Source organism: Castor canadensis, chromosome 19 (genome assembly GCF_047511655.1).
Source record: "Castor canadensis chromosome 19, mCasCan1.hap1v2, whole genome shotgun sequence".
NCBI classification, from domain to species: Eukaryota; Metazoa; Chordata; class Mammalia; order Rodentia; family Castoridae; genus Castor; species Castor canadensis.
This window is the reverse complement of record NC_133404.1, coordinates 19,208,350-19,233,942: the sequence shown is the minus strand read 5'-3', so window position 1 is coordinate 19,233,942 and position 25,593 is coordinate 19,208,350. Positions and strand designations below refer to the sequence as shown.

Sequence of the window (25,593 nt, the reverse complement as noted above, 5' to 3'; positions counted from 1 at the left end):
GTTTCCCCACCCAATAAAGGTGCAAACCAAACCAATTCACCTGAGAAAGCCCACGAATCCACGGCCAATGAGAAAAACCCACCTAACACAGAGTTAAAATGTTCATAAAAACTCCAGCCTTCACCTGAGCAGCAAGTTACCAATGTCTGGGCTCCACTGAACTTCTCTAGCTATAGCCTTTCCTTTCTCTCTAATAAATTCCACTTTATACACTGACTTTAGCTAATCATTCAGCTGCCTCATGAGCCAGTTCCCTGGCCTGTGAAGGCAAGGACCCTCAACACTGGCCTACAACACTTAGACACCAGCACGTAACAACAGGTAGCTGGACACCAGCTTTCCTGGCATCAGAATCCCAGCCCCTGACCAACTCCTGGCAACTCCATTCTGTGTACTGTCCCTGTCTTACAGAGAACTAAGTGCACCACGCTCCACAGCTGTCTTGCCAGTCACAGCCATGCACCTCCCCACCCTCCCCATGTGGATGAGGACCTGGCCAGGGGCTCTCCATTCCTGCCAGTAACCTCCATCCCTTCCAGAGCAGTGTCTACTCCTTAGCACTGTCAAACATGGGCAGCCTCCTCACATGGGTGGTCGTGATTAGATTCCCATCCCAAAACTATGGTCCACTCTCTCAGGCCTCAGGGCTCTCTTTATTCTCAGAGAACTTCTCAGAATCCAGCTCAAATTTCAGAGCCTTTGCAAACAGATCAGCATAGCAGTGTTTCCTTCTCTGTGCCCTCTCCCTGTTCCTCTGCTCTGCAGGGTAGCGCTATTTCTGCAGCACTGAGATAATTTGCCTGGGTGGATCCCATAGTCTCTCCATCCTAAGCCATTCAGTACTGCAGGGTCTCCCATCTCACATCCAGTCACTCTCATGGCTCCAGTCATACCAGCCTCCAGTCTGGGACTCAGATGTACCAAACCTTTTCCAGCCTCAGGACCTTTCTACCTGCTATTCCCTATGTGCTCATCTCTACTTGCATGGCCATCTTCGAGTCATCCTCCAAGTCTCACTTCAAATTATCTACCTCCAGAGAGTCCTGCCACATACTATCTAAAGAATAGTCACAGCTTTCTTTTCTCAGCATCTGACTAAACAGGGGTGATAGGACCCCTGGAGAGCATCTGTGAAAAAGGTATGTTAAGACAATAAAAACAGAGCTACTTTGAAAAAAAAAAAAAGAAAATGCAAAGGCCACATGTTTTCTTTCATATGTGGAAGACAGATCCAAGAGATAAACACATATTGTATATATAATATATAAAAACAAACACATATTATATATATATGTATATATATTAAATATATCATATACACACTTAAATATGGAACATGTTTGTAATAGTGGAACTATTCTATGGAACTCAGGGGAGGAAGGAAAGGAAATGAGAATGATAGTCAACAATATAGAAATACAGCATCTGCACAGGTAGATGAAATCAGGATACATACTGAAAGCTGTTGAATAATAGGGGATAGAAGGGAAAGGGTAAGGGAGAGTAACAGAGGGAGTTGAACTAACCAAGGTATAGTATATTTACAGCTGAGATACATTGAAAAACCCCTCTGAACACTGACTTTGGAATCTGAGATGAGGACAGGAGTAAAATAGGTCCTGTGGGGGGAGATGAGTACTTTGGGAGGGAGAAGGGTAAATGGAGGGTGAATATGGTCTATGTGCTTTGTATACACATATAAAAATGAATAATGAAACTTTTGCAATTGTTTTAGGGAGAGGGAGGGGGATGAAGGAAAGAGATGGTGGGGGCAAATCTAGCCAATGTACAATGAAAGCATATTCAGAAATGTCACAATGAATCCCTCCTGTACAACTAACATATGCTAATAAAAATGCTTTCAGAAAAAAAAAAAAGAAAGTGAACATACAACTTACCAGAACCTGTGGGACACAGCAAATGCAGTCTTAATTTTATAACCATAAGTGCCCACATCAGAAAATTAGAGAGCTCTCAAATAAACAATCTGATGATGTACCTCAAACTCTTATTAGAGAAAAACAAGAACAAGTCCATCTGAAAAGTAGTAGAAGGAAAGAAATGATAAGGGACTCGCGGAATGGCTCAAGTGGTAAGAGTGTTTGCCTACCAAGCATGAGGCCCTGAGTTCACACCCCAGTGCCACCAAAAAAAAAAAAAAAGTGAAAGGAAAGAAATAAAAATTAGGAAAGAAATCAATGAATTGAAGACCAAAATGATCAAATGATAAAATGAAATAAAAGTTGGTTCTTTGAAAAAATAAACAAGATTGACAAATCCTTAGCCAAATTAGAATAAGAAAGAAGACCCAAGTTGTAGAGAGCTTTCTCACACTCTGTTCCTACTGAACCTAACTTTGCTTCTTTTCTTCTCTATTCTTTAAGAACTTACTTCTAAAGTCTTTCTTTAAAACCTTGCTTCTTTTCAATTCTTTAAATTCTCTTTCATGAGACTCGCACTGCCCAATCTTCCCTTTAATCTTTCTTAAAGTCTTGCCCCTCAGACTTGCACTGTTCCATGTTCCCTTTAAAGTGTTGGTGCTCAGACTACAGATGCATTAGCATAACTCTTAAAGCCTCAGTGCTCAGACTTGCACTGTCCTATGTTTCCTCTAATCTCTAGCACAACTCAGCAGCAGCAGCCAAAGTCCACCAATCCCCCATCAAAAAACCTCCCATCAATCCCCCATCAAAAAATCCCCCTCACGTCCTCCTTCAGTGAGTCTTTTATATCCAGTGGTAAACAAGGAGGTGGAGTAACAGTTCTCCAAGAGGGGCATGACACTGTAACAAGAAAAATCTTCCTTCCTACTTTTCTGAATGTAAACAACTTAGGAAAAGCAGTGTACTGCATTTTGCACTTTGCTCTCTTCTGCACTAACCATGCCAAACTCAGCCTGCCAATTATTGGGCACAGCTGTGCTTATGTCAAGTTCTCATAGGCTTCTCATAATCCGCTCCCCACACTAAGTTAATAAAATAAGAGATAAAGGGGTACATTAACACAAATACCAATGAACTTCAGAAGATTGTATGGGCATATTTTGGAAACCTATACTTCAGCAAACTGGAAACTCAAGAAGAAATAAATTTTTTTTAGGTTCCTCTAAAAACTAAAAACAGGCCTACTATATGATCCAGTGTTACCACTCCTAGGCATACACCCAAAGGAATGTAAGCCAGGATACAATAGGACCACTCGCTCACCTATGTTTTGTACAGCATTATTCACAATAGTCAAGCTTGGGAAACAGCCCAGTTAGCCTACAACTGATGAATAGATTAAGAAAATGCAGTATATGGGTTGAGGGTGTAGCTCAGTGGTAGAGCTACGACTTCCTAGCATGGGTGAGGGACTGAGGTTCAATCCCCAACATCACAGAAAAAAAAAAAAAGTGGTACATATAGACAATAGAGTATTATTCAGCCCTAAAGCATAAAATTATGTTATTTGCAGTAAATGGATAGAACTGGAGATCACATCAGGCAAAGCCAGTCAGGCTTAGAAGAGTAAAGGTCACATGTTTTCCCTAGCATGAGAATAATGTACACATAAATACATATGTGATCTTATAAACATTATATATATATATATACACACACACACACACACACACACACAGAGAGAGAGAGAGAGAGAGAGAAAACATGATTGTATTAGTTGTCTGAGGGGACAGTGAATAATATTGAAATGCAATGCATCTGTATCTACAGACAGTATAACATAATACACTGTAACCTGCTGAATAATGGGGGAACAGGAAAGCAAAATATGGGGTAAATATGATTAAGCCATGATATATACATCTCTGAAATGACCAGGTGAAACCCCCTTGAACAATCAATATACACTTTTAAAAAAATGAAAGACAGAAAGGTAAAAGAGGTCCTTGTCAAGAGGTGGGTACCAAGGGAGGGAGGAGGAAAACAAAGAGGGTGAAGGAGGGCGAATATGACAGATTTATTTTTCAGTAATGTGTGAAAATGGAATAACGAAATGAGTTGAAATTGTTCTAAAAAGGGAGAGGAGGGATAAAGGAGAATGATTGAAAGGAGGGGGTGAATCTAATTAAGATAAATTTTAAGCATGAAGGTAAATGTCACAATGTATCCTCCTGCACAACTATTATATGCAAACAAAAAAGACATCTTAAATTTAAAAAGATGCATCTGTTTGCCAATCTTCTAATGGAAGCCCAGAACTTTTCCTCTGTATACAAGTCTACTAGCTCATTCCTTGTCAGTATTCTTGTAGGCACCACCCTGGGGAAGCATTCACTATCTTCAGTAGCAGTTTCTTTTAAATGGAGCAAGAACTGAAGGGCATTTTGTGCATAATTTCAATATAGAATTCTAGATTTTTAAAGACTTTTTTCCTATCATTTACCATTGTCTTTCACCTAATCTGTTAAATATGTAGCAACTCACTTTTATCCAAATTCTCTGATAGGCAAAATGCTAATATGGTTCCCAAGATCCTGGCCCTCTGGGGTACACACCAATGCTGTACAATCCCCTTTCCTTGAGTGTACAAAAGACCTATAAATAGGATAGATGTCACAACTCGACTAGGTGTTATATATTCTATGACAAAAGAAAAGGATAATGCATATGTAATTAAGATTCCAAGCCAGTTGCTTCCTAATCAAAAGGAAGACTATCCTGGGGGTCTACTTAGTCAGGTGGAAGCTATTTAAAGAGGGACTGGACTATACTAAAGAGACTGCCTCACAGGGTCTAGAGGAAGTAAGTGGCCAGGCCGTGGACTACTTACAGAAAGGGAAGCCTCCTAGTGCCCAGGGCTTTAGACCACATTGAACCTAATTTGGCCAACAAGGATCCTGAGCCCCAGATGATAACATACACCTTGATTGAATTCTGGTGACATACAAAGCAAAGGACCAAGCTGAGCCATGGCCAGAGTCCGGACCAATGGAAAGTGTGAGTGTGCAAGTGTATATTTTTCCTTAAGCTGCTAAAGGTATATGCAATAACTAGTTACACAGCAACAGAAAACTACATATGCATTCAACTAAGTTTCAGCAGAAGCAACGGCTTTCTCTCAGCACTCCTATGTTATCTGTTCATATCACTGACAAGATAATTTGGAACCCAAACACAGATAGGACTCTTGGTAAAAGTACCAACTGACAGGGGAGAAGTTAACTCCTCCTATCAAGTGAGTCTTCAACATTCGAGCCTCTGAGACTTAATGAGGAAATGGAAACACAAGGCACATTTGCTCATTCAGTAAGAGGAGGGCAGCTAAGAGCTGCCACTGAGTTTAAGTCCAGTTACCACCATGGTGCACACAGGCTAGAGTAGCCAGACCTCACAACTCAGGTGTGCTGTGCTCCAGGACTTACACCACTACTTTATACACTCAAGGGAACCCACGACCTATGCCTTAAAGTAATAATGCAATGGAGGAAGACAAAGAAGGAAGAAACTAGAAACAGAAAATAGAGGCCACTATCAAGAGTCAAAGAGTTAAGAGTGAAAACACAAAGGATGAGAACCACATGGAAGCAACACTAGGAATCTCTCTGCATAGCTATCTCTATCTCCAACTGGCAAAAATGTTATGTCTTTCCTATTATCTCTTATGTTTTCTCTTCAACAAAATTGAAGAACAAGAGAGCAGGACAGGCTCTGCCTGGAAGCAAGGGGGAATGAGGGGTGAGACGAAGGGGGCATGGGGCATAGGGGAGAAGTGGCCCAAAGAATGTATACACATATGAATAAATATATAAAACAATTAAAAATAAATAAATTTAAATGAAAGAAAGGATGAGAACCTAAGCCAAAATAAGAACAGTATTTATAATTATTTCAGATCAAATGGTGTGAAATGGGAGGCAGGACACAAGAGAGATGAGAATTAGTTCCATTGGCCATGGTAATGTGCTACTAAACAACAGGTAAGTGTCCCTCAAGGGTACGTGCGTGAAAGGCTTGGTCCGCAGGGCGGCACCACTGGGAGATGGGGGGCTCTTCAGGCCGAGAGGGAGGCCTCAGACCATTGGAGGCCCTAAAGGAGATTACAGGACCCAGCCTCCTCCTCTTCCTTTTTGCTTCTTGGCTGATGCAGTAAGCAATTTTGATGTACTACCCTGCCACAAGCCAATAAATCATGGACTGAGGGCCAGAGGTGTGGCTCAAGTGATACAAGCACCTGCCTACCAAGCACAAAGCCCTGAGTTCAAAAAAAAAAAAAAAAAAATCATGGATTGAAATCTCTAAAACTATAAGCCCAAGTAAACCTTTCCTCTATAAGTTAACTGTCTCAGGCATTTTGTTATAATAGTTACAATAGGAAGCTGACTAAAACACTACTAAAAATAAACATGGAGATCATACCTACCCACACACTGTAAACACAAATTTAGACCTTAGCAGAGTGTTCAAGGCCAGAGACTCAAATCTGAGAATTATAGTAAATGGGCTATCAATGATGGCCTAAAGGATGCAATAAAACCCCAGGAGAGAGGGTAGACTACCATCTACGACTCCAACTGCACTCCAGGACTGGCAGGAGTCCACATATCAGTGTTCTAGGGTATATTCTAGGTTGAGAGACACTGTTTAGAGAAGTCATAAAAAATAAAAATAAGCCAAAAGATGAAGCATTTGAAGACTGAGCCAAGGGCAAAACCCAGTTTACATGGAATTAAGAATAATTACTACAGTCTATTCTTTCATCACCTGGGTTGTGTCAGGAAGGAAGATAGAAAGGCAGAGCTGTGTGTACAACAAAAAATTCTTTTCTCAAAGGTAGAGACTGGACATCTGAAGGAATGTACAAGTGGAAGGCTCCTAGGAACTGATGACCCAAAAACAGAAATGAAGTGTAAAGTCAAGTAAGTGCCAATTCAAGTGCAACATCGCACCAAGCAGAGGCTAGAGTCCTAATAGGGGTATACCACAGTAGTGCAGATATACTAGCCCAAGAATATTGGTGCTAGGTGGATCAGCTGTAATAAACCTAACAACTGAGCTTTGAAAGAATAAACTAATTTAAATAACATAAATGCATACCAGAATAAAAGTAATGGGGGAGGGGGGAAGGAATATCCATAGCAGGGTTCAGTGATCCATTCATGCCTCAGCTACTCCAGAGGCTGAAGCAGAAATATGGCAAGTTTAAAGCCAGCCTTGGCGACATAGTAAGATCCCAGCTCAAAAACATAAATAAGATAAAACAAAATCCAACAAAGAATAACATAATATTTATAATGTCTAGCATTCAGTTAAGTATTAGCAGACACAAACACATGCCCCATAGCCAGAGGACTCCATCAATGGACACAAAAGAATCAATCAACAGAAACAGATTCAGAGGTAATAGCAGAGAACATTAAATACTCTGTATTATGAATTTGCTCCTTATGTTCAGAAATACACAGGAAAAGATGAATCTGACAACCCAAATAAAGCCTCTAAAAATGAAAATTACTTAAGTGAAAATGTAGGTGGATGAGATTAACAGTTTAGACACTGGAGAACAGTCACATCATAATCTACAATGTCTAAGCACATTACTTTTACATTCCATGCTCTGATCCTTGAAACACTCATATAGTCTAGGATAACTGCACATTATGGGATCTACAATCATTTAATTGTCCAAAGATCTTTCTCTAGTTGATTCCTCAATATGGGCTCATCAGAAAAATGTTACCTGAGGTATTATTCATGATGAGTTTGTGTCTTTTTTCCTGAAAAATCAGTTTTGCTGGAACAGAAATTACTTGACTCACATTTTTTTCTTAAGTATGTTATTCAGTTCTCTTCTGCAGAAATAAAGCATTGTTGTCAAAATCTGATGGTATACTCATTTCCTTCCTCTTATAACTTTCATTAATCTTTTCCAAGAACCAAAACTAAAAGTTCCTTAATAAATACTAACAACATTTATAACGCCCTGACAAGACTGATCCAAAATATAGGGAAGATACAAATAACCAAAATCACTAATAAAAAAAACCGAATGATGCTACCTATCATTGGATCATTTTACCCTACTAATTTGAAAATGTAGAGGTATTTGCTAGGTAGGGATTTTGAACCAAGTCTTGAAAAATTTATAGTACAATGACAAAGCACAGACGATACTAAACGCCAGGAAATACCAGCGGGAACTCTCCTCAGTATTTTTATATGCCTGCATAAGGTACTCATCCTTAATCATTATATGGATGTACAATTCTTCTTGTGCTCCACTAACCAATGGAGTAGCAACCTCTCACAGGCAAAAGCTGTTTCTTGTTACCTTTTGTAGTTCAGTAACACTCTTCTTTGACTTAACTCTAGACACTGTTTTTCACTTACAAATATGACTAGATGCAGTTATCAGCCCTTGTAGAACTTCATGGTTCATAGTGAAAAATGGCTGGCTAGCCCTGTGCACTATCAGTCCAAGTCAAATCACAGCACATCATCTCTGATTAACTGTTTCCCCAACTAGACTGTGAGCATCTTCTGGAAAGGGGCCAAGTTTTTCTTCCTTATCTCCTGGTACTTAACACACTGACATTTTCAAGAAATGTTTACAAAATAAGCCAGTCAATTTTTGCTGGGTGCAGTAGCCTACCCCAGTAATCCCAGCTACCCCAAAAGAAAAGACTGGGAGGCCTGTGGTTCCAGACAAGCCTGGGAAAAAAGTTACCAAGACCTCGTCTCAACCAATAAGGTGAGTGTAGTGGCATATGCTCATGATCCCAGCTCCAAAGGGAGGAATAAGTAGGAAGACTGAGGTCTGAGGCTGGCCCTGGCAAAAACATAAGACCCTATCTTGAAAATAACTAAAGCAAAAATGGCTCTGGGTGTGTCTCAAGTGGTAGAGCTCCTGCCTAGCAGGTACAAGGTCCCAAGTTCAAACCCCAGCACCAACAAAAAGAAAAGGCCAATTTTTAAATATTCTTTAAAAGTATTTTTTAATCCATGCATATGTGTGTTAAATTCCTAACATAACTGTCAAGTAGCCCTGGCCATGTTAACATGAAATGACAGAAACAGCAATTATAATCAGGAATGTACAAAAAAACAAACAAACAAAAAAAAAAAACACTTTTTACTCCCAGTTTAGGAAAAGAAAATGGGAGACACAAACACATACTCAAAAACACTTAAAAATATTTACAGCACAAAGATAGAAATTACAAAGGAAAAGTACAATATATAGAAAGATTATTGCATGAAAGATTATTTTATAATAAAGGGACACCTAAAAATGACTAAAGCTATATAATTTTAAATTGGAAAACATCAATATTGTACCATAAATTCAGTTATGGTATCCGAATTAATCTTGTGATAAGTTACACAAAACCATATACTGCTTTTCTTTGTTATTCCATTTCTTTAGCAAAGTAAAGTCTGGTGCTAAAAATGGCTTCAGTTGGACAGACATAGGATTACTGAAAAAGCTCAGTGAGGCATTCAGTCTTTTGGGTTTGGTCTTTAAACTGAAACAGTAGTGTCAAGTTTCAATTTGGAGACTTTTTAAATATCAGCACAGGGACATCCAAATTAATCGTACTGCATAATGCTTTAAATTAACCTGACAAAATGTCATATACAGAAATACCAAACCCTCTTTTTTTATCATGAAATTCTATAAACACAAAATTTTTCTATTGAGGCAACTGTTCTTAAATTTAAGACATAAAGAGCATCTTTTGGAATCTAATTCTAAAAACATTAATTAAGGTCTATAATCCAAGTTACTCAGGAGGCAGAGATCCGGAAGATCTCGGTTTGAAGCCATCTCTGGGCAATGCAACCCTATCTCAAAAATACCCAACACAAAAAAGAGCTGACAGAATGGCTCAAGTGGTAGAGCACCTACCTAGCAAAGTGTGAAGCACTTAGTTCAACCCCAGTACCACCAAAAAAAGAAAAAAAGAATCAATTAAGTTTACCACATTCTTTTATTTTGCCATATTGTCAATCAACTGGATTAGTCAAAACCCTGAGAATAAAACTTACAAATGTTCATGCTTATACTTTTTAATCTATTCATATTTTTAAAACAGTGACAGTATTTGCATTCAGTAAGATTAATTTTAAGTTTATTTTTATGCTTAATCATTTTAAATTAATAATTAGAAAAAAGATAAGAGTGCCTGAATCACAAGCATGAAGCTATGAGTTCAAACCCCAGCACCATAAAAAAAGGAAAAAACAAATTATAAATGATCCTGAGTTTAACCACTGATGTACTCAATGACCTTGATGTTTTGAAACGTATTGTGGTGGTGGTTACATGAATAGATATATATGACAGAACTATGCACACAAGTTGTAGCAATGTCAGTGCACTGATTTTGATATCACACTGAAGTTAAATAAGATGTAACCACTGAGGTTAAAGGGTACACAGTGAACTTTACTTTCTTTGCAACTTCCTATAAGTCTATTCTTATTTCAAAATAAAAGGTTAAAAAAATTGCTGTGCATATCTAATTTCATGTGCCTCTTCAAAGAACCCAAAATTAGAAACTGTAGGAAATTCATCTGAGTGCAGCTTATGCAAGAAAGAGTAGGGTAACTCCCATTCTGGACCCATGCTCAATGACACGCCATTAGCCCTGCACAAGATGGACAAATAAATGTTTTAGGAATAACTAATTTTTAAGTCATGATGTACTATTTTTTATAGTTTGCTTACTTAACTGACTTCTTGATTCACTACAAAACACCAACCACATCAGTCAGAAGAACTTTTTACTGCACAAAAAAAAATAGTACTGTGACTGATATCTCTCATCTCTGTGTTTTACTGCCTTTTCAAGAGAGTAGTAAAGGAAAACATGGTGATTCAAATATGAAAAAAAAACAGACAGAGCCTGGCATATAATGATTATTCCATTAGACACTATCAGTTGCAGAATCACAGGCCTGATATACCCTAACATCTATAATCAAGAAGTCAAGGAACAGTGTTTATAATACACACACATAGAATTTTTCACATTCCAAATTTTTTTCCTTTCTAAGTTACTAAAGATTTCAAGAACATTTCAAATAAAAATAATTTGTAGAAAATAGATTTGTTAAATCCTACCAAACATCTTTCTACACATATATGTCTTTCCCACATACTATTCATTAAGCAGGTATCAATTCTGTTTCTAATACAAAAGCCTAAGTTAGGAATGGAGATGTTTTCCATTCCAGGATAGCTATCCCCAACAAATAACAAGGTTTCCTGCATGGACAACATTTATCTGCAAGTGTATCACCCCAAAGAGTGAAACTATGTCTAACTCCTTAAGGTAAAACAACAGTTCTTCCTCGTATTTAAGAAGCTATGCTGGAGAAACTGTATAAAATGAATCACTTTTTTCATGTTATTTAAATATCCACAATATTTCTAATACATTGTTCTTCTGGTGTGCTATCCAAAACCTAATTTCTTCACTTATTCCTAGGAAGTATTTGGAAGACTTTTGAATAATATTCAAAATGTCTACGAAGGACTACATATTGGTATCACAAATAAATGATAAGTAAAATAAGAAGCACTCTGCGACATAAATAGTGCTTTCTTCTGTGTATAGCTACCTGACTCATCACTAACAATCAATTCATCATTAAATTGGTTTTAGATCAAGACACCGAACGTATTTAACAGTTATTCAATTACGAATAATAAGGAAAAAACTTCATTAAATAAGATTCTTCAAAAAGTTTCTCAAAATATATAAACACCAATATAAAAATAATTCTTAAAAAGTTTGAGTCTCAAGATTTCAGAAATAGAAATTACTCACTAACACACAAATTATTGACTCCATTTCTGTGCTGTCTTATCTAACATTACATCGTTAATAACAATCCCATCATCCACAATACAGCTCTAAAACACCTGGCTCTGTATTACCTCTTTCGAAAGGAAAAAATCATTAGAAAGCGGTAATAACACTTGAATACAAACATCTATGATCAATTATTGTTAAAGACTACATGACTCCTAGTGAATTATTAAAGACTACTATAAAAGATGGATTACTGGGCAAATATTTAAAAATCATTAATTTCAGGGAGGAGGAAAAACCACATACCAAAAAATATTTCAGACACTTCTTTTTGTTGGTGATATGGAATTCCAAAACTAATTTTTCCAGGCCATTCACAAACAAAGCTACCTTAGGGGCAAAGAATTGCATACAAGAATACTACTGTCATTATTTATTTCATAATTTCCTGACACGCTTGCAATTATCTTATTAAACATTAGAGAAAGTCAACATTGTTTCTTCATGTTCCTGATGGGAAAATCTGAGTATTCGTCTTAGTAAGACCTGTTATAAATATAAAACCAACAGCTCCACTGAACTAACTCATCTCTCCAGAAACACAAACACAAGATCCCATAAATTTAGTGAGTTTCTGCAAGCCATAAAGAAGCTACTACCTGTCATTTCATTGTTCCCCACATGGTTAACGGATCATCTCAAGAAACTCGGTAAAAACCAAGCCAGGAGCACGGGTCAGGTGGCAGAGTGCCTGCCTAGCAACCAGTACGACCGAGTTCAACCCAAGTACAGTCTAAAACAAGAAAAAAGCTAAGAAGAAGCAAACGGTCATGGGTAAGAGTGATGCAGACTTCCTAATAACACTAGAAAAAATAGTAATAACAATAATAATAGAAAAAATACAACCAGGTCTCAAGTTTCTTGCACTTACAAATAACTTAAAAGCGCAGCGACACGTAATCTAAAAAAAAAAATCCACAATCACTGTTACATTTTAAATTACAGGAGATAAACCTGCTTTTCTAATATAGCAAGACATAATTGACAACCCCTTATATATCTTCCAAAAAAAGAAAGAAAAGAAACTTAAATATGGAGGCAGACACACACCAGAAGAAAGCCTATAAAGCCCACCTGTATATCCGTTTTCAACCATTTGGAGTCTAGTCGAGCCTGGGCAGCCAAACAGAAAGATTCGGAGGGCATCTTGCCGCCTCCTCCGGGCTCTCAGGCCTGCAAGTAAAACACAAACGTTGAAAACCTAAAGCTTTTTAAAATTTTGCAAAGGTTAATGCGGCAGAGAGAAAAAAAGCAAAGAGGGAAAAGAGGACTTGGGTGAGGGGAAGATGGAGAAAGGAGGAGGAGAAAGGGAAATCCTAGTTCCAACAGTGTTTGCAATAAGCCAACGAGACCCTGAGAATGACGGTCACGGGAGACCAATGCACAATGTCATCCCCTTCCCTTAAATCCAAAAGGCATCCACACGAGCACACGACAGGAAGCCCATCACTTCCACGACAAATGACACCGGCATGCATCTGCTGCTCTACGCCAGCCCAGTGCGTGGTGCGTGACACGAATCAAACAAAAGTCAGGTCTGCCGACAGATCCACAACAATCACTTGGAAAAGGAAAGACAGCCCAGACCGCGCAGCAGGCGGTCCGCGCAGGCCCAGGTCCGGCCGCGGCGCCAACGCCCACCGCCCCCACTCCGGCGCCCCTCACCCCCGGTCCGCACCCACCCCACGGCCGCTGGCCGCCCTAGCGCCCCAAGGACCAGGACCTGACGTGCAGCTGCCCGGCCGCCTCGCCCCGCCAGCGTGCGGGAACAGCCCCAGCTACCGCTGGCTCCAGCCGGCGCTAGCGATCCCGGCGCCGCTCGCGGCCCGAGGGGCCGACTGACGCGGGACTGCTATCTAGCCAATCACAATGAGACTGCTCCCGCTAGTCCAGCCAATAAAAAAGAGGGGATCCCTCGCCGCTCCTCCCAACTCGCCAGCTTCCCTCAATACCGCCCATCTTCCTTCTTGGGGCTCACCCACTGTGGTCAGGACCAATTGCAGGCGCCTGGAGGCGGGATTTCCGCCCACGCCTCGCACGTACGCAGGCACGCACTCCGGTCCTAGATTTCGGGATCCCAGGACTCCTATAGGCAGTGTAGAGGTCAAGAGCCAGGCAGGTGAATGGCGAGATTGAAACCCCTGGGTATGAGGACACGCCTCGCTGAAGACCTTCCTCCTGGCCTCGACGTACTGTTGGAGCGATGTCATTAAACAGTATCCTCTGATCATAATGGAACTGAACTGTACATCTATTATTATCTCCGAACACTTTTGAAATAAACGTTACTTAGATGTGTACATCTAAATAATGCGTAAAGAAGAAAACTCAAATATTTTTAGTTGAATTAAAGTAAAATATGGCGGCGGGCGTGTGTGACAGGGATAGAAGCTGCTTGTTTAGCATGCGCAAGAGTCTAGGTTCAATCCCCAGCGCCGCCCCCCGCCAAAAAAAATAGTGTATCAAATTTCTACTAAAACAGAAATTAAGATGAAAATTATAGCTTAACTGCCTATATTGCAAAAGAAGTAAGGTCTAAAATCAACAATCTAAGCTTCCATTTTAAAACACTAGGGGGAACAAAAGCACAAAATGCACCCAAAACAGGTAAGGAAATAATAGAGGAACAAATAAATGAAAACAAAAAAATCAAAAAATAGAGAAAAATAAAATGAAACTAAAAGACGGTCCCTTGAAAAATTTTTTTAAATTGATAAATGTATAACGAAGCTGACAAAAAAAGAATTGCCAGTATCAGGAATTTAAGAAAACTTATAAAAGGGGGTAGGAGGATACGGGTGAGGCGGCTAGTGGCCCATGCCTGTTATCCTAGCTATTCGGGAGAACCGCGGTTCCAAGCCAGCCCAGGCAAATAGTTTGCAAGACCCTATCTCAAAAAAAAAAAAAAAAAAAAAACCCTTCACAAAAAGGGCTGGTGGAGTGGTTCAAGGTATAGACCCTGAGTTCAAACCCCAGTACGGAAGAAAAGCAAAGATATCAACAAAGGCCCTGCAGACTTCAAAAGCATGTAGGGGAATGCTAGGAACAATTCTATATACATAAATTTGACAATTTATATGAAATGAACTAATTTCTTAAAAGTTGTATATTACCAAACTCACTCAGGAAGAAATAGATAAGCCAGGCACCACTGGCTTATGCCAGTAATCCTAGCTACTCAGGAGGCAGAGACTGGGAGGATCAAGGTTCAAAGCCAGCCCTGGACAAATAGTTCATGAGCCCCTACCTCTAAAAAAAAAAAAAAAAAACCCATCACAAAAAAGAGCTGGTGGAGTGGCACAGGTGTAGGTCCTGAGTTCAAACCCCAGTACTGCAAAAAAAAAAAAAAAAAAAAGCTGTGGGAATGGCTTACAAAGTGGATCCCCTGCCTTGCAAGCATGAGGCCCTGAGTAGTACCGCCAAGAAGAGATAAGCTGAGTCAGACTACATCTGTTAAAGAAATTGAAAACGAACCTTACAAACAGGGCTGGGGATGTAGCTCACGACAGAGCTCTTGCCTAACGTGCTTGGCCCAGCGTTTGATCCCTGGTGCCACAAAAGGAGTTTAAAAAAAACCCTTACAAACAACAATAATAAATCTCCAAAACTAAATTGTTATATCAGTAAATTCTGGCCCTACCATATATTTAATAAAGAAATAACACCAATTCTACACAAACTCTCCCATAATTTTGAAGGGAAGTGAATATTTTCATTCTATAAGCCCAGCATTATCCTGATAACAAAACAAACAAACAAAAATGAAATTACAAGACAATTTCAGAGCTTAGGTACAGAATTTGTGAGCCAACTTTGAGCAAATAGATTTCAACAACCACGCTATGATGTATCGTGGTGTCATAACTCAAGTACAATACACCATACTTCAATGCTGGTTTAACATTCAAAGTTAACTCACTATGTGATCACATCAATATACAGAAAAGGTTTTGACAAAAATCTAACATCTATTCATTAGAAAATTCTCAGCAAACTAGGGAGAGAAGGGAACTCCTCAGCCCTATGATGCACATGTATGAAAACATCCATCCAAGTCAAAACAGTATTGAAAATTAAGAACAGAGTTGGAAGAGTTTTATTTCCTGATCCCTAAGTTTGCTGCAAAGCTACAGTAAACAAAATAGGGTGGTACTTCCATAGGCTAGTCAAAGAGACCAATGGAGTAGGACAGAGAGCCCAGAAATATACTCACATGTTAGTCAATTGATTTTTGGCAAGGGTGCCAAGACCACTCAATAAGGAAAGAACAGCGTTTTTTTGTTTGTTTGTTTGTTTTTAGCAAATGGTGCTGGGGTTTTTCAAGATAGGGTTTCACAAACTATTTGCCAGGGCTGGCCTCGAACTGTGATCCTCCTGATCTCTGCCTCGTTAGTGGCTAGAATTACAGGCATGAGCCACCAGCACCTGGCCTGTAATAATTTCTTGATGTGACACCAAAAGTACAGATAACAAAAGAAAAAAATTAATAAATTTAATGTTTTTATATCCCTAACCTGGTAAGGTCCCTACTTCTCACTGATTCCACCTACAGGCCCAAACCCTAGGGAATTTACAGACCTTTTTTTGAGACCAAATCTTGCTAGTTATCGCAGGCTAGACTAGAACTCACTATGTAACCCAGGCTAGCCTCAAACTCATGATTTTCTTGCCTTAGCCTCTTGGGTGCTGGGATTACAGGCATGTACCAACATGCTCAAAAAAGAATTTACAGAGTTCTTACAACTTATTTTCTAACATTCTCACACATTATTGTTGTGATGAAAAATTTGTTACCTCCTATGTGATGCTGGGGGTTTTGGGTTTTTTTTTTTTTAATTCTCCACTTCCATACACCGTAGGGCATAAAGGTGGAGTGACAGTGCTCCCTGCCACTTTCAGCCCATCTGCATCACTTTAAAAAAAAAAGTCTGAATTTCTTTGAAATACTTGATACTTGCTATAGCATTATGCCACCCACTGCTCCTGATTGCATGGTCCTTCTATAATCATTTGCCCACATTCACAGAAGATTTTAGCATTTGGCTAACAGTCTCAAGGACTTTAAATTGCAAGGAGTCACCCAGCCAGTGCCTTACCTTTTGGTCCCTCTCTGCTGTGTTTTCAATCATCTTGCTTCCTGCCCCACCTAAGCCACTCACCACCATGATTGGTCATATTCACCAAATCACCTTGCAGATCATGACTGGGTGTCATTATCTTTGATCACCACATCTTACATTTCTAGTTCACTTCCTCTGGTAACTAGTCCAATAGTCTTTGACACCAGTCCAGGGGACTGTCGACTCACATCCTCATTTCTCTGTCATTTTGGAACCTAGATATCACTTGCTCATACTGTCTGATCACCTGTTCCCCTCTCCCTCCATCATACTTGCCTAATACGCCACAAGGTCAGACAAATCCACTGTACTCAGTTGGAATGTGGCTGAACTGCTGAGGTATACTACTGAATATATGCTACTCAATAGCCCTTTCCCTCCCCCTGGAGCTACATAGCCATCTGCTGCCCAAAATACAGACAGCCAACTCAGGTAGCAGAGCGGAGGCTGGAAGGAGACCCTAGAATATGTGCGTATGCTACTGGTCCAGTATGGAGGACCTAACCTAAGTCCTCCATACTAAGGTTAGAATAATTAAACAACTTAATATTGTTAATTGCCACCAGAAGCACCCTAACTGATGCAACTGTTTTTAGCATGAAAATTATAATTGTAATTATTACCATGATGGTGTCTTACTGCAAAGTTTCCAGCTCTTAAAGCTAGGCAGTCACCCTACTTTCTGGCTCCACCACTGTACCTGTCAACACCTCTGCCTCATTTTACCACCTGTGATATCAGTTCTGTCAACCCATAAATATGCAGAAGATTCTAGCTGTAAAGAACTCTACCTGTCCTTCTAAAAACTACCCCATTTCTCTGTTGTTTAATATAGAAAAATTCCTTTTCAAATGGTCTCTTCTTTCTACCTCTGCTTCTCTTATCACACCTGTCAGGCTCTGTTTCTGCACTTCACTGCAATGCTTATAGAGGTTACCCATGATCTTTGCTTGGCCTGATCTCATAGAAGTTGTCAGTTCTTGCTCTGTTTGAGCTCCCAGTAGCATGTTCACTGTTGTTCATGCCTTTATTTTTGGAAACCTTTCTTCATGTTTTTCCAGGTTTCATCCTATCTAACTGAATATTCCTTATCTTCCTGACTTCCTTATATTGGAAGCCTCTCAATATTCTTTTTTATCAACATCCCTTGGGTGATTTTATCTAATCCTATGGCTTTCACAGTATTACCATATTTCATTAAATCTAAGACACATCGATGCCATTATTTTCTTAATCTTACTAAAAGATGTCAAAAGAAGAATCCATAACTAAGTCACTACTGCCACTTGGCTGACAGCTATTGATAATGGAGCACATTCTGAATGCAGGAATAGTGAAATATGAAAAATGTGTATCTTAAGTTGGGGAAATCAGATATAGAGATCTCCAGTTCTAATTTCCACAATTCTACAGCCAATAACAGCTCTTTTTCCTTTCCAGACACATAGGAAGATTGTATTTCTCCTTCAAGTGAGCTAGTGCCATCTCAATAGTCATACACCACTTCTGGGATGGAGCATTGTGCTGCTGGTATGAAACTGTGTTAGTCAACATTTTGTTTCTGTGACAAAGTGCCTGAGATAATGAATTTGTAAGGAGAAAATATTGATTTTGATTTCAATCCATGGTCAGGTGGCTCTATTGTTTTGGGGTCTGTGGGAAGGCAGAACATTTTGTCAGGAGCATGTGGTAGAACAGAGCTGCTCACCTCAAAGCAGTCAATAAGGGGGAGGGGAGACAGAGGAGTAGGGTCCCAATATCCGATTGAAGGACACACCTCCAAAAACCTGTCTTGTACTAGGCCCCGCCTCCTAAAATGTTCACTACTTCCCAATAAGGAGGCTGGGTCTTTGGAGGACATTTAAGATCTAAACAATAACAGAAACCCATTAGCATTCTCTTTGCCTTTGTGGCAATTGTGGGAATGGGTGTTGAACTGAGTCTCCACCAACCTGAATGATTGTGAAGGCAGAGGTCTCAGTCTTAATCCATATTTGACATGTAGCTTGACCAAAAATTAAACTTTTTTTCCTTTTTTTTCCTTTGTCATTGAAGTTCGAAAGATTAATATTGGAGTATATCCCCACCTATACTGTTAATGCACTTGTCAGAGAAACAAGGCAATTCATGTGGAAGCAATGACATCATTAGGATGGCATTGTTTTGTAAACACTCATGAAATTGACTCAGGCAACTTATGCTAAAGCCATTAGGTAAATGACTGCTGGAGAACTAGACATTCTTACAGAAATGTTACCCAGATGCCTTCTAATCACAAGATGACAGCCTTGATTGTCCTAACTGACATCTTGAATCTAGTAGTCACTATTAGCACCATTTATGAAGGGATTAAGTAGATATTTTTGAGTCTTCTGACATAATAAGCAGTATAAAACAGTATCACTCATGATGCAGTCTACTTAAAAAAAATGTATTCCTTAAATCTCTCAGTTTTGCTGGGTGCTGGTGGCTCATGTAATCCTAGCTACTCAGGAGGCAGAGATCAGGAAGATCTCAGTTTGATGTCAGCCCAGAGAAATAGTTTTGAAAATACCCAACACAAAAAAGGGCTGGCAGAGTGGCTCAAGTGGTAGAATGCCTGCCTAGCAAGTGTGAGGTCAAGTTTAAGCCCCAATACATCAAAAAAAAAAAGTCTTTAGACTCACAGCTTTTGGGTTATAAGAAAAATAAGTAAAGTATTCATAGGTTAAAAATAAAGCACTGACGAATGGATTAAGAAAATGTGGTATCTATACACAATGGAATTTTATGCAGCCATGAAGAAGAACAAAATGTTATCATTCACTGGTAAATGGATGGAATTGGAGAACATCATTCTGAGTGAGGTTAGCCTGGCTCAAAAAACCAAAAATCGTATGTTCTCCCTCATATGTGGACATTAGATCAAGGGCAAACACAACAAGGGGATTGGACTATGAGCGCATGATAAAAGCGAGAGCACACAAGGGAGGGGTGAGGATAGGTAAGACACCTAAAAAACTAGCTAGCATTTGTTGCCCTTAATGCAGAGAAAGTAAAGCAGATACCTTAAAGCAACTGAGGCCAATAGGAAAAGGGGAACAGGTACTAGAGAAAATGTTAGATCAAAAAGAATTAACCTAGAAGGTAACACACACGCACAGGAAATCAATGTGAGTCAATTCCCTGTATAGCTATCCTTATCTCAACCAGCAAAAACCCTTGTTCCTTCCTATTATTGCTTATACTCTCTCTACAACAAAATTAGAAATAAGGGCAAAATAGTTTCTGCTGGGTATTGAGGGGGGTGAAAGGGAGGGGGTGGAGTGGGTGGTAAGGGAGGGGGTGGGGGCAGGGGGGAGAAATGAACTAAGCCTTGTATGCACATATGAATAATAAAAGAAAAATGAAAAAAATAAAAATAAAATGGAGGAACATGCTAAGAAAACACACCAAAAAAAAAAAAAATCCGACCATGAACAATCTTGTTTCATCAGTCAGATGCCAGTGGTTCACGCCTACAAACCCACTTACTTGGGAAGCTGAGATCAGGAGGACCAAGGTTCAAGGACAGCCCAGGGAAAGTAGTTTGTGAGACACCATCTCCAAAATTAATCAAAATCAAGTAACTAAATAAATAAGTCTTGTCTCATAACAAGTCAACAATCTGAACAAAGAGGGTGAGTTAGATACAAAAAGGGTTCAATGCTACTTAAGAGGCCAGACAGAAGTGCAAAGTCCTGCACTGGATAACCTTTTTTATTTTCAGTGTTTTTTGCTTTTATTTCAGGCAAGAGGGAAGAAGAAGAAGAGAAATACAGGGTGAAAGAAAGAGTTGAAAACAGGTAATCTTTTGTTTTATTTTCTCTCAAACAAGAAGTCATTCTGATAGCAGGTTCTCTTTAAGGACACATCTTGCTTTTAATAACAACATCTAGGACTGTTGTGTCAAATTTCAAAATGAGAAAATGTTTGTTTCTTTTGACACATAATACGCACCAGCATTAGATGAGTGGGTCTAGTGGTGTTTGTAAGGAGGACAGGCAGAGAGAACATGTGGCTCCCACTGACCTGGACTCACCCAGGGACAGCTTGGCAATGAAGGCAGAATGGGAGCAGAGGACTCATCTCCAGGACAGGAACCAGATGCTTATGGGGGGAGGAGAAGAGCAGAGCAAGGGCCCAGGTAGGCCATGGACTGGATACTCTTGACAAACTGAATATAAAGGACATAAGGGGGATGATAGAAGAAATCCAAGTAAGATCTGGATTTTAAATGATATAAATCTATACTGATATTGAAAAGATAGGTTGTTATCGATAGGACAATAAACAATTTCCAAAAGAGAACGTACTGAACACATTTTAGTAAAGGAGTATTCATGTATACATACGTATGGATGAATAGAAAAAGATTTGGAAATTTATAAGGAGTTAATAGTGATAAACTTTGAACAGTACAAAAGGATGAAGATCTTATTGGTTTTTGGTTATAATTACCTACTCCTTTTTCTTTTCCTTTTTTTTTTGGTAACACTGGAGTTTAAACTCAGGGCATCACACACTTGCTAGACAGGTGCTCTTACCACTTGAGTCACTCTGCCCACCTTTTTTTATGATGTTTTTTTTTTTGAGATAGAATCTCTCAAACTAATTGCCCCAAAATGGCTGGCTTTAAACTCTGCCTCCTGAGTAACTAGGATTATAGGTGTAAGTCAGTGGTGCCCAGCTTGCTTTCTTTTCTTTCTTTCTGTCTTTCTTTCTTCCTTCCTTCCTTTCTTTCTTCCTTCCTCTCTCCTTTCCTCCCTCCCTCTCTCTCTCTTTCTTATTTCCTTTTCTACTTTTCTTTTCAGCACCAGGGACTCACACAGGCTGGATAAGCACTCCATCTTAAAATTAAATAATGAAGGGCTGGAATGTAATTCAGTGGTTTAGTGCTTGCTTAGCATGTACAAGGCCCTGGTTTTTTGTTTGATCCCCAGTACTAATACAGATAGATAGATAGATAGATAGATGATTGATAGACAGATGATAACTAGATAGATTGATAGATAATGAAGTCAGGCTTCGGTGGCTCATATATATAATCCTAGTTACTTAGGAAGCTGAGATCAGGAGGATAACAGTTCAAGGACAGAGATCCAAAGTTTACAAAGAACAGAAAAGGCCTTTGTCTCAGAAGTCTTAGAGACTTAGAACCTAGAGGCCCCATGATCCAACAAGTAGAGAAGACAGGTCTTGGTGTATTCTTTTCTATCCCTCTTCTGTGAATCTAGAGACCAATGAGAGAGGAGAGACAGAGAGAGAGAGAGAGAGAGAGAGAGAGAGAGAGAGAGAGAGAGAGAGAGATCAACTGTGGGTAAGGTAACTGTATGAGTAATTGCCTTACTTTGAACCTATAGAATTTGGAGCCAACAGTACAAGCAGTGTATATATAGCCTTGCTGACTTGTGAGTAGTTTTTTGTACTTACTTCCAAACCTGAGATCCAATAAGCCAATGGGCCAGCAGTGGTGTTACATACCTGTAAATCCCAGCAGCTTGGGAAGTCAAGGCAAGAGGACTGCTGGAACCCAGGAATTCTAGGCCAACTTTGGCAACATAATTAGACCCTGTCTCAAAACAATAACAACAACAAAAACAAAAAAACAGGAAGGACAAGGAGAAGTTGGTCACACTTGCAACATAAAGAAGGGACACTCAACACTAGAGGAAACAAGGCCTCGGTGCCATGAAATTAGTCTCCCCTGAAACCAGAGATGTGGCTCCAACTGTGATAGGAAACAAATTCTTCATTCTCTGGGAATCTACCATCTTGAAATCTAACAAACTGTGGAGACATGGCTTTGAAGCCATATCTGAAATTGGTATCCATACTTAAAACCTAAAAATTTGGAATATAAAATAGAGTAATCAAGGTCTCATTGCCCTAAGTTCCATTTATCCATGTTTTGGGGACCTGTGAGCAATGAAGCAGTTAAGAAAGGGGGAGGGTAACTCAAAATAGCTATCCCTTCTCACAATATAGATATATTTTTTCCACCAAACAGGAATGAATGTCTGATACCCTGGATACAATTGTTCATCATCAGAAACTGGAATTCTAGATCTAACAAAGAAGACATAAGGCTTTCTTGTCTAAGGAATACTTGCTCAGAATAGGATCCTAAGCACCAGAGATTCACAGACAAAGTAAAAAAGATTACTTTTTTGATTGTGATTTGTCCCCCATGTTAAAATTTGACCTCTAGTGTAACAGTGTTGGAAAGTGAGGCCCATTAGGAGGTGTTTGGGTCTTGGAGGTGGAGCCATCGTGAAAAGTATGATGTCTTTCTCATATGAGCTCTCACTCTCATAGGAATGGATTGGTTGCTAGAGTAGCAGGTTGTTGTAAAGCAAGATTAACCCCTGTATTTTGTCTCCTCTGCACATACCCACTTGTCCTTCCACTTTTTTACCATGCATAAAGCAACTTGAGGCCTTCCCAAGAAGCTGACCAGATGATGGCACCATGCTCTTCAACTACCAGAACTGTGAGCTCCAACGGACCTATTTTGTTTATATTTTTCCTAGTCTCAGGTATTATGTTACAGCAACAGGAAATAGAGCAGATGTTATTGTCCAAGAAGCAAAGAAGACAAGGTCATGGTACCATGGTAGTAGCTGTTCTTCCTCAGAATCTAGAAACATGGGGTCAAATTAGAACAGGAGAAAAGGCTCAACTCAGGAGGTTGAGGAAGGAGGATTGCTTGAACCCAAGAGTTTGAGACAGTATAACAAGACCCCACCTCTATTAGAATAATAATACCAATAAACTAAAGTTAAAATAAAAGAAGAGATAAGGTCTGTTGTCCAGGAAAGAATTAGCCAGAGTTGGATCCAGTATACCAGAGAATTAACCAGTAAAGGAAGCAAGACTGGACACCCTGGGAATAGTTGCTCATACCCTGAAACTATATTTTGGGAATCAACCCACAGAGGACACAAAGTGTTTCCCAAGAAGTAATTGCTCTTATCTGAATTGAGATAGCAAAAGCAGAAGAGAAATTATTTCCTTGCCCAAAAGTAGTTAGCCATACAGTAGACCCTTGGTATCTGCAGGTTTGTGGTTCCAAAGAGACCACCACTGTATTGAGGAAAACTCTCTAACACTCAGGATGCAACAGAGTTCAGTGTTGAGCTGCAGGTGCTGGATTTATTTTTCCCATGATGCCGCGTTCTACCTTTCACCAAATCTAAACATTTCACTTTATCACTTAAATTAAGCATATTCAGTTTTACCTTGCTTTTGGGGTACCATTTGCTTTCAGGGAGGAATATTTTCACAAAACTCAGAGCAGAGAAACACTCAGAAGACCACGCAACAATTTAAACACAGCTGATGATAGTACAGAACTCTCTGCATCAGCTGATGTATGTGGTGCATGAGTGGGAATTTAACATTTTTGCTTTTGAAATTCTTTTGATTTTTAAATTTTATTTATTGATTGACCTTGCTTGGTATAAGAAAAAAACACATGTAATAAATCCACAAATAAGGTGGGCTTACAATATGCTGAACCTAGAGACTTGGCCCTCATAAGCAGGGAACCAAGGCCTTCTGGTGCTCTAATAGTTTCCCTTTCTGGGAAGACCTGGGATCCAAAAAAGTAGGAGACAAAGTTATAGTGGTCTGGGAGTAGTTCTTTCACTTTCAGCCCAGAAACCTGTATCCAACAAGCAAAGCAGGAGAGGGTTGGGGCCTCTATGAGAAAGAAAGTGTAATGTAGGCAACCCTTTTACATGTACACATGAAGTCAGAATCCTTGTAGGGATTTGAAAACTTGTAGACTAGAAAAATTCTGTGTACTTCAGAAACATAACAGGGAAACTATTTTAGCATTGAATGAAAACAAAATTTTAAGTCCTCTGTCAGTTTTTAAATATAGAACTCTTTTTCTTGGAGGTACTAGTGGTACTAAGGCTTGAACTCAGGGCTTTCCACTTGCTAGGCAGATGCTCTATCACTTGAGCCACACCCCTAGCGCTTTTTGTGACAGGCTCTTTCTTTATGCCTGGGCTGGCCTGGATTGGTACCCTCCTATTTGTGCTTCCCCATGTAGTTTAGGATAACAAGTGCAAACCCCACACCCAGCCATTGCGTTGAGATGGGTTCTCATGGTGAGCTTTTTTTTGTCCTGTTGGCCTTGAATTGTGATCCTCCCCATCTCTGTCTCCTGAGTAGAGTACAGTAGTTAGGATTATAGGCTTGGCCATTGCTCCCAGCAGAACTGCATATTTTTGAGGTTTGCAATTGACTCTACATTCACAGCCTGGAGAACTGAAAGTCAAGCATTTGTCCACATTGGCAGCACTTGGGGAGTCTAGCAGAGTCAAACCTAAATCCTCTCTAGAGGAACACGTACTCTGAATTCAATATTCTTAGCATTCCCATAGTTCAAATCAACTAAACATTACTTTCTCATCATTTTGAGTTACAAAACAAGCAAGGAAAAAAAAAACCTACCATATATGATTGTCAGTAACTAACTGAGGTTTCTGACCATTAAGGACTTCAGATATTACATTGATCAAATGAAAACATAAAAGAAATATGGTCAACATATTTAGAGAAGTAAAAGATGAAATTGAAATTCTGAGAAAACAAAGAGAAAAAGGAAGGAAGGAAAGAAAG

At 39.4% G+C, this 25,593-nt stretch overlaps 1 protein-coding gene across 5 annotated transcripts in view; it reads right to left on the bottom strand.

The window, feature by feature from the left end:
* The window catches only part of Herc2 (HECT and RLD domain containing E3 ubiquitin protein ligase 2), a 219,812-nt gene extending 206,147 nt beyond the window's left edge, over positions 1-13,665 (bottom strand). For 4 of the 5 annotated variants that reach the window (XM_074061872.1, XM_074061875.1, XM_074061877.1 and 1 more), the window contains exons 1-2: positions 13,545-13,665; positions 12,896-12,994 (exon numbers count right to left, since the gene is read on the bottom strand). In XM_074061872.1, coding sequence (XP_073917973.1) covers positions 12,896-12,967 — 72 coding nt within the window. In that variant the 5' untranslated portion in view covers positions 12,968-12,994; positions 13,545-13,665. Of the gene's footprint in view, positions 1-12,895; positions 12,995-13,503; positions 13,525-13,544 lie in introns of those variants that run through there. The other variant, XM_074061874.1, reaches the window with a different exon arrangement.
* Positions 13,666-25,593: the final 11,928 nt, after the last annotated feature.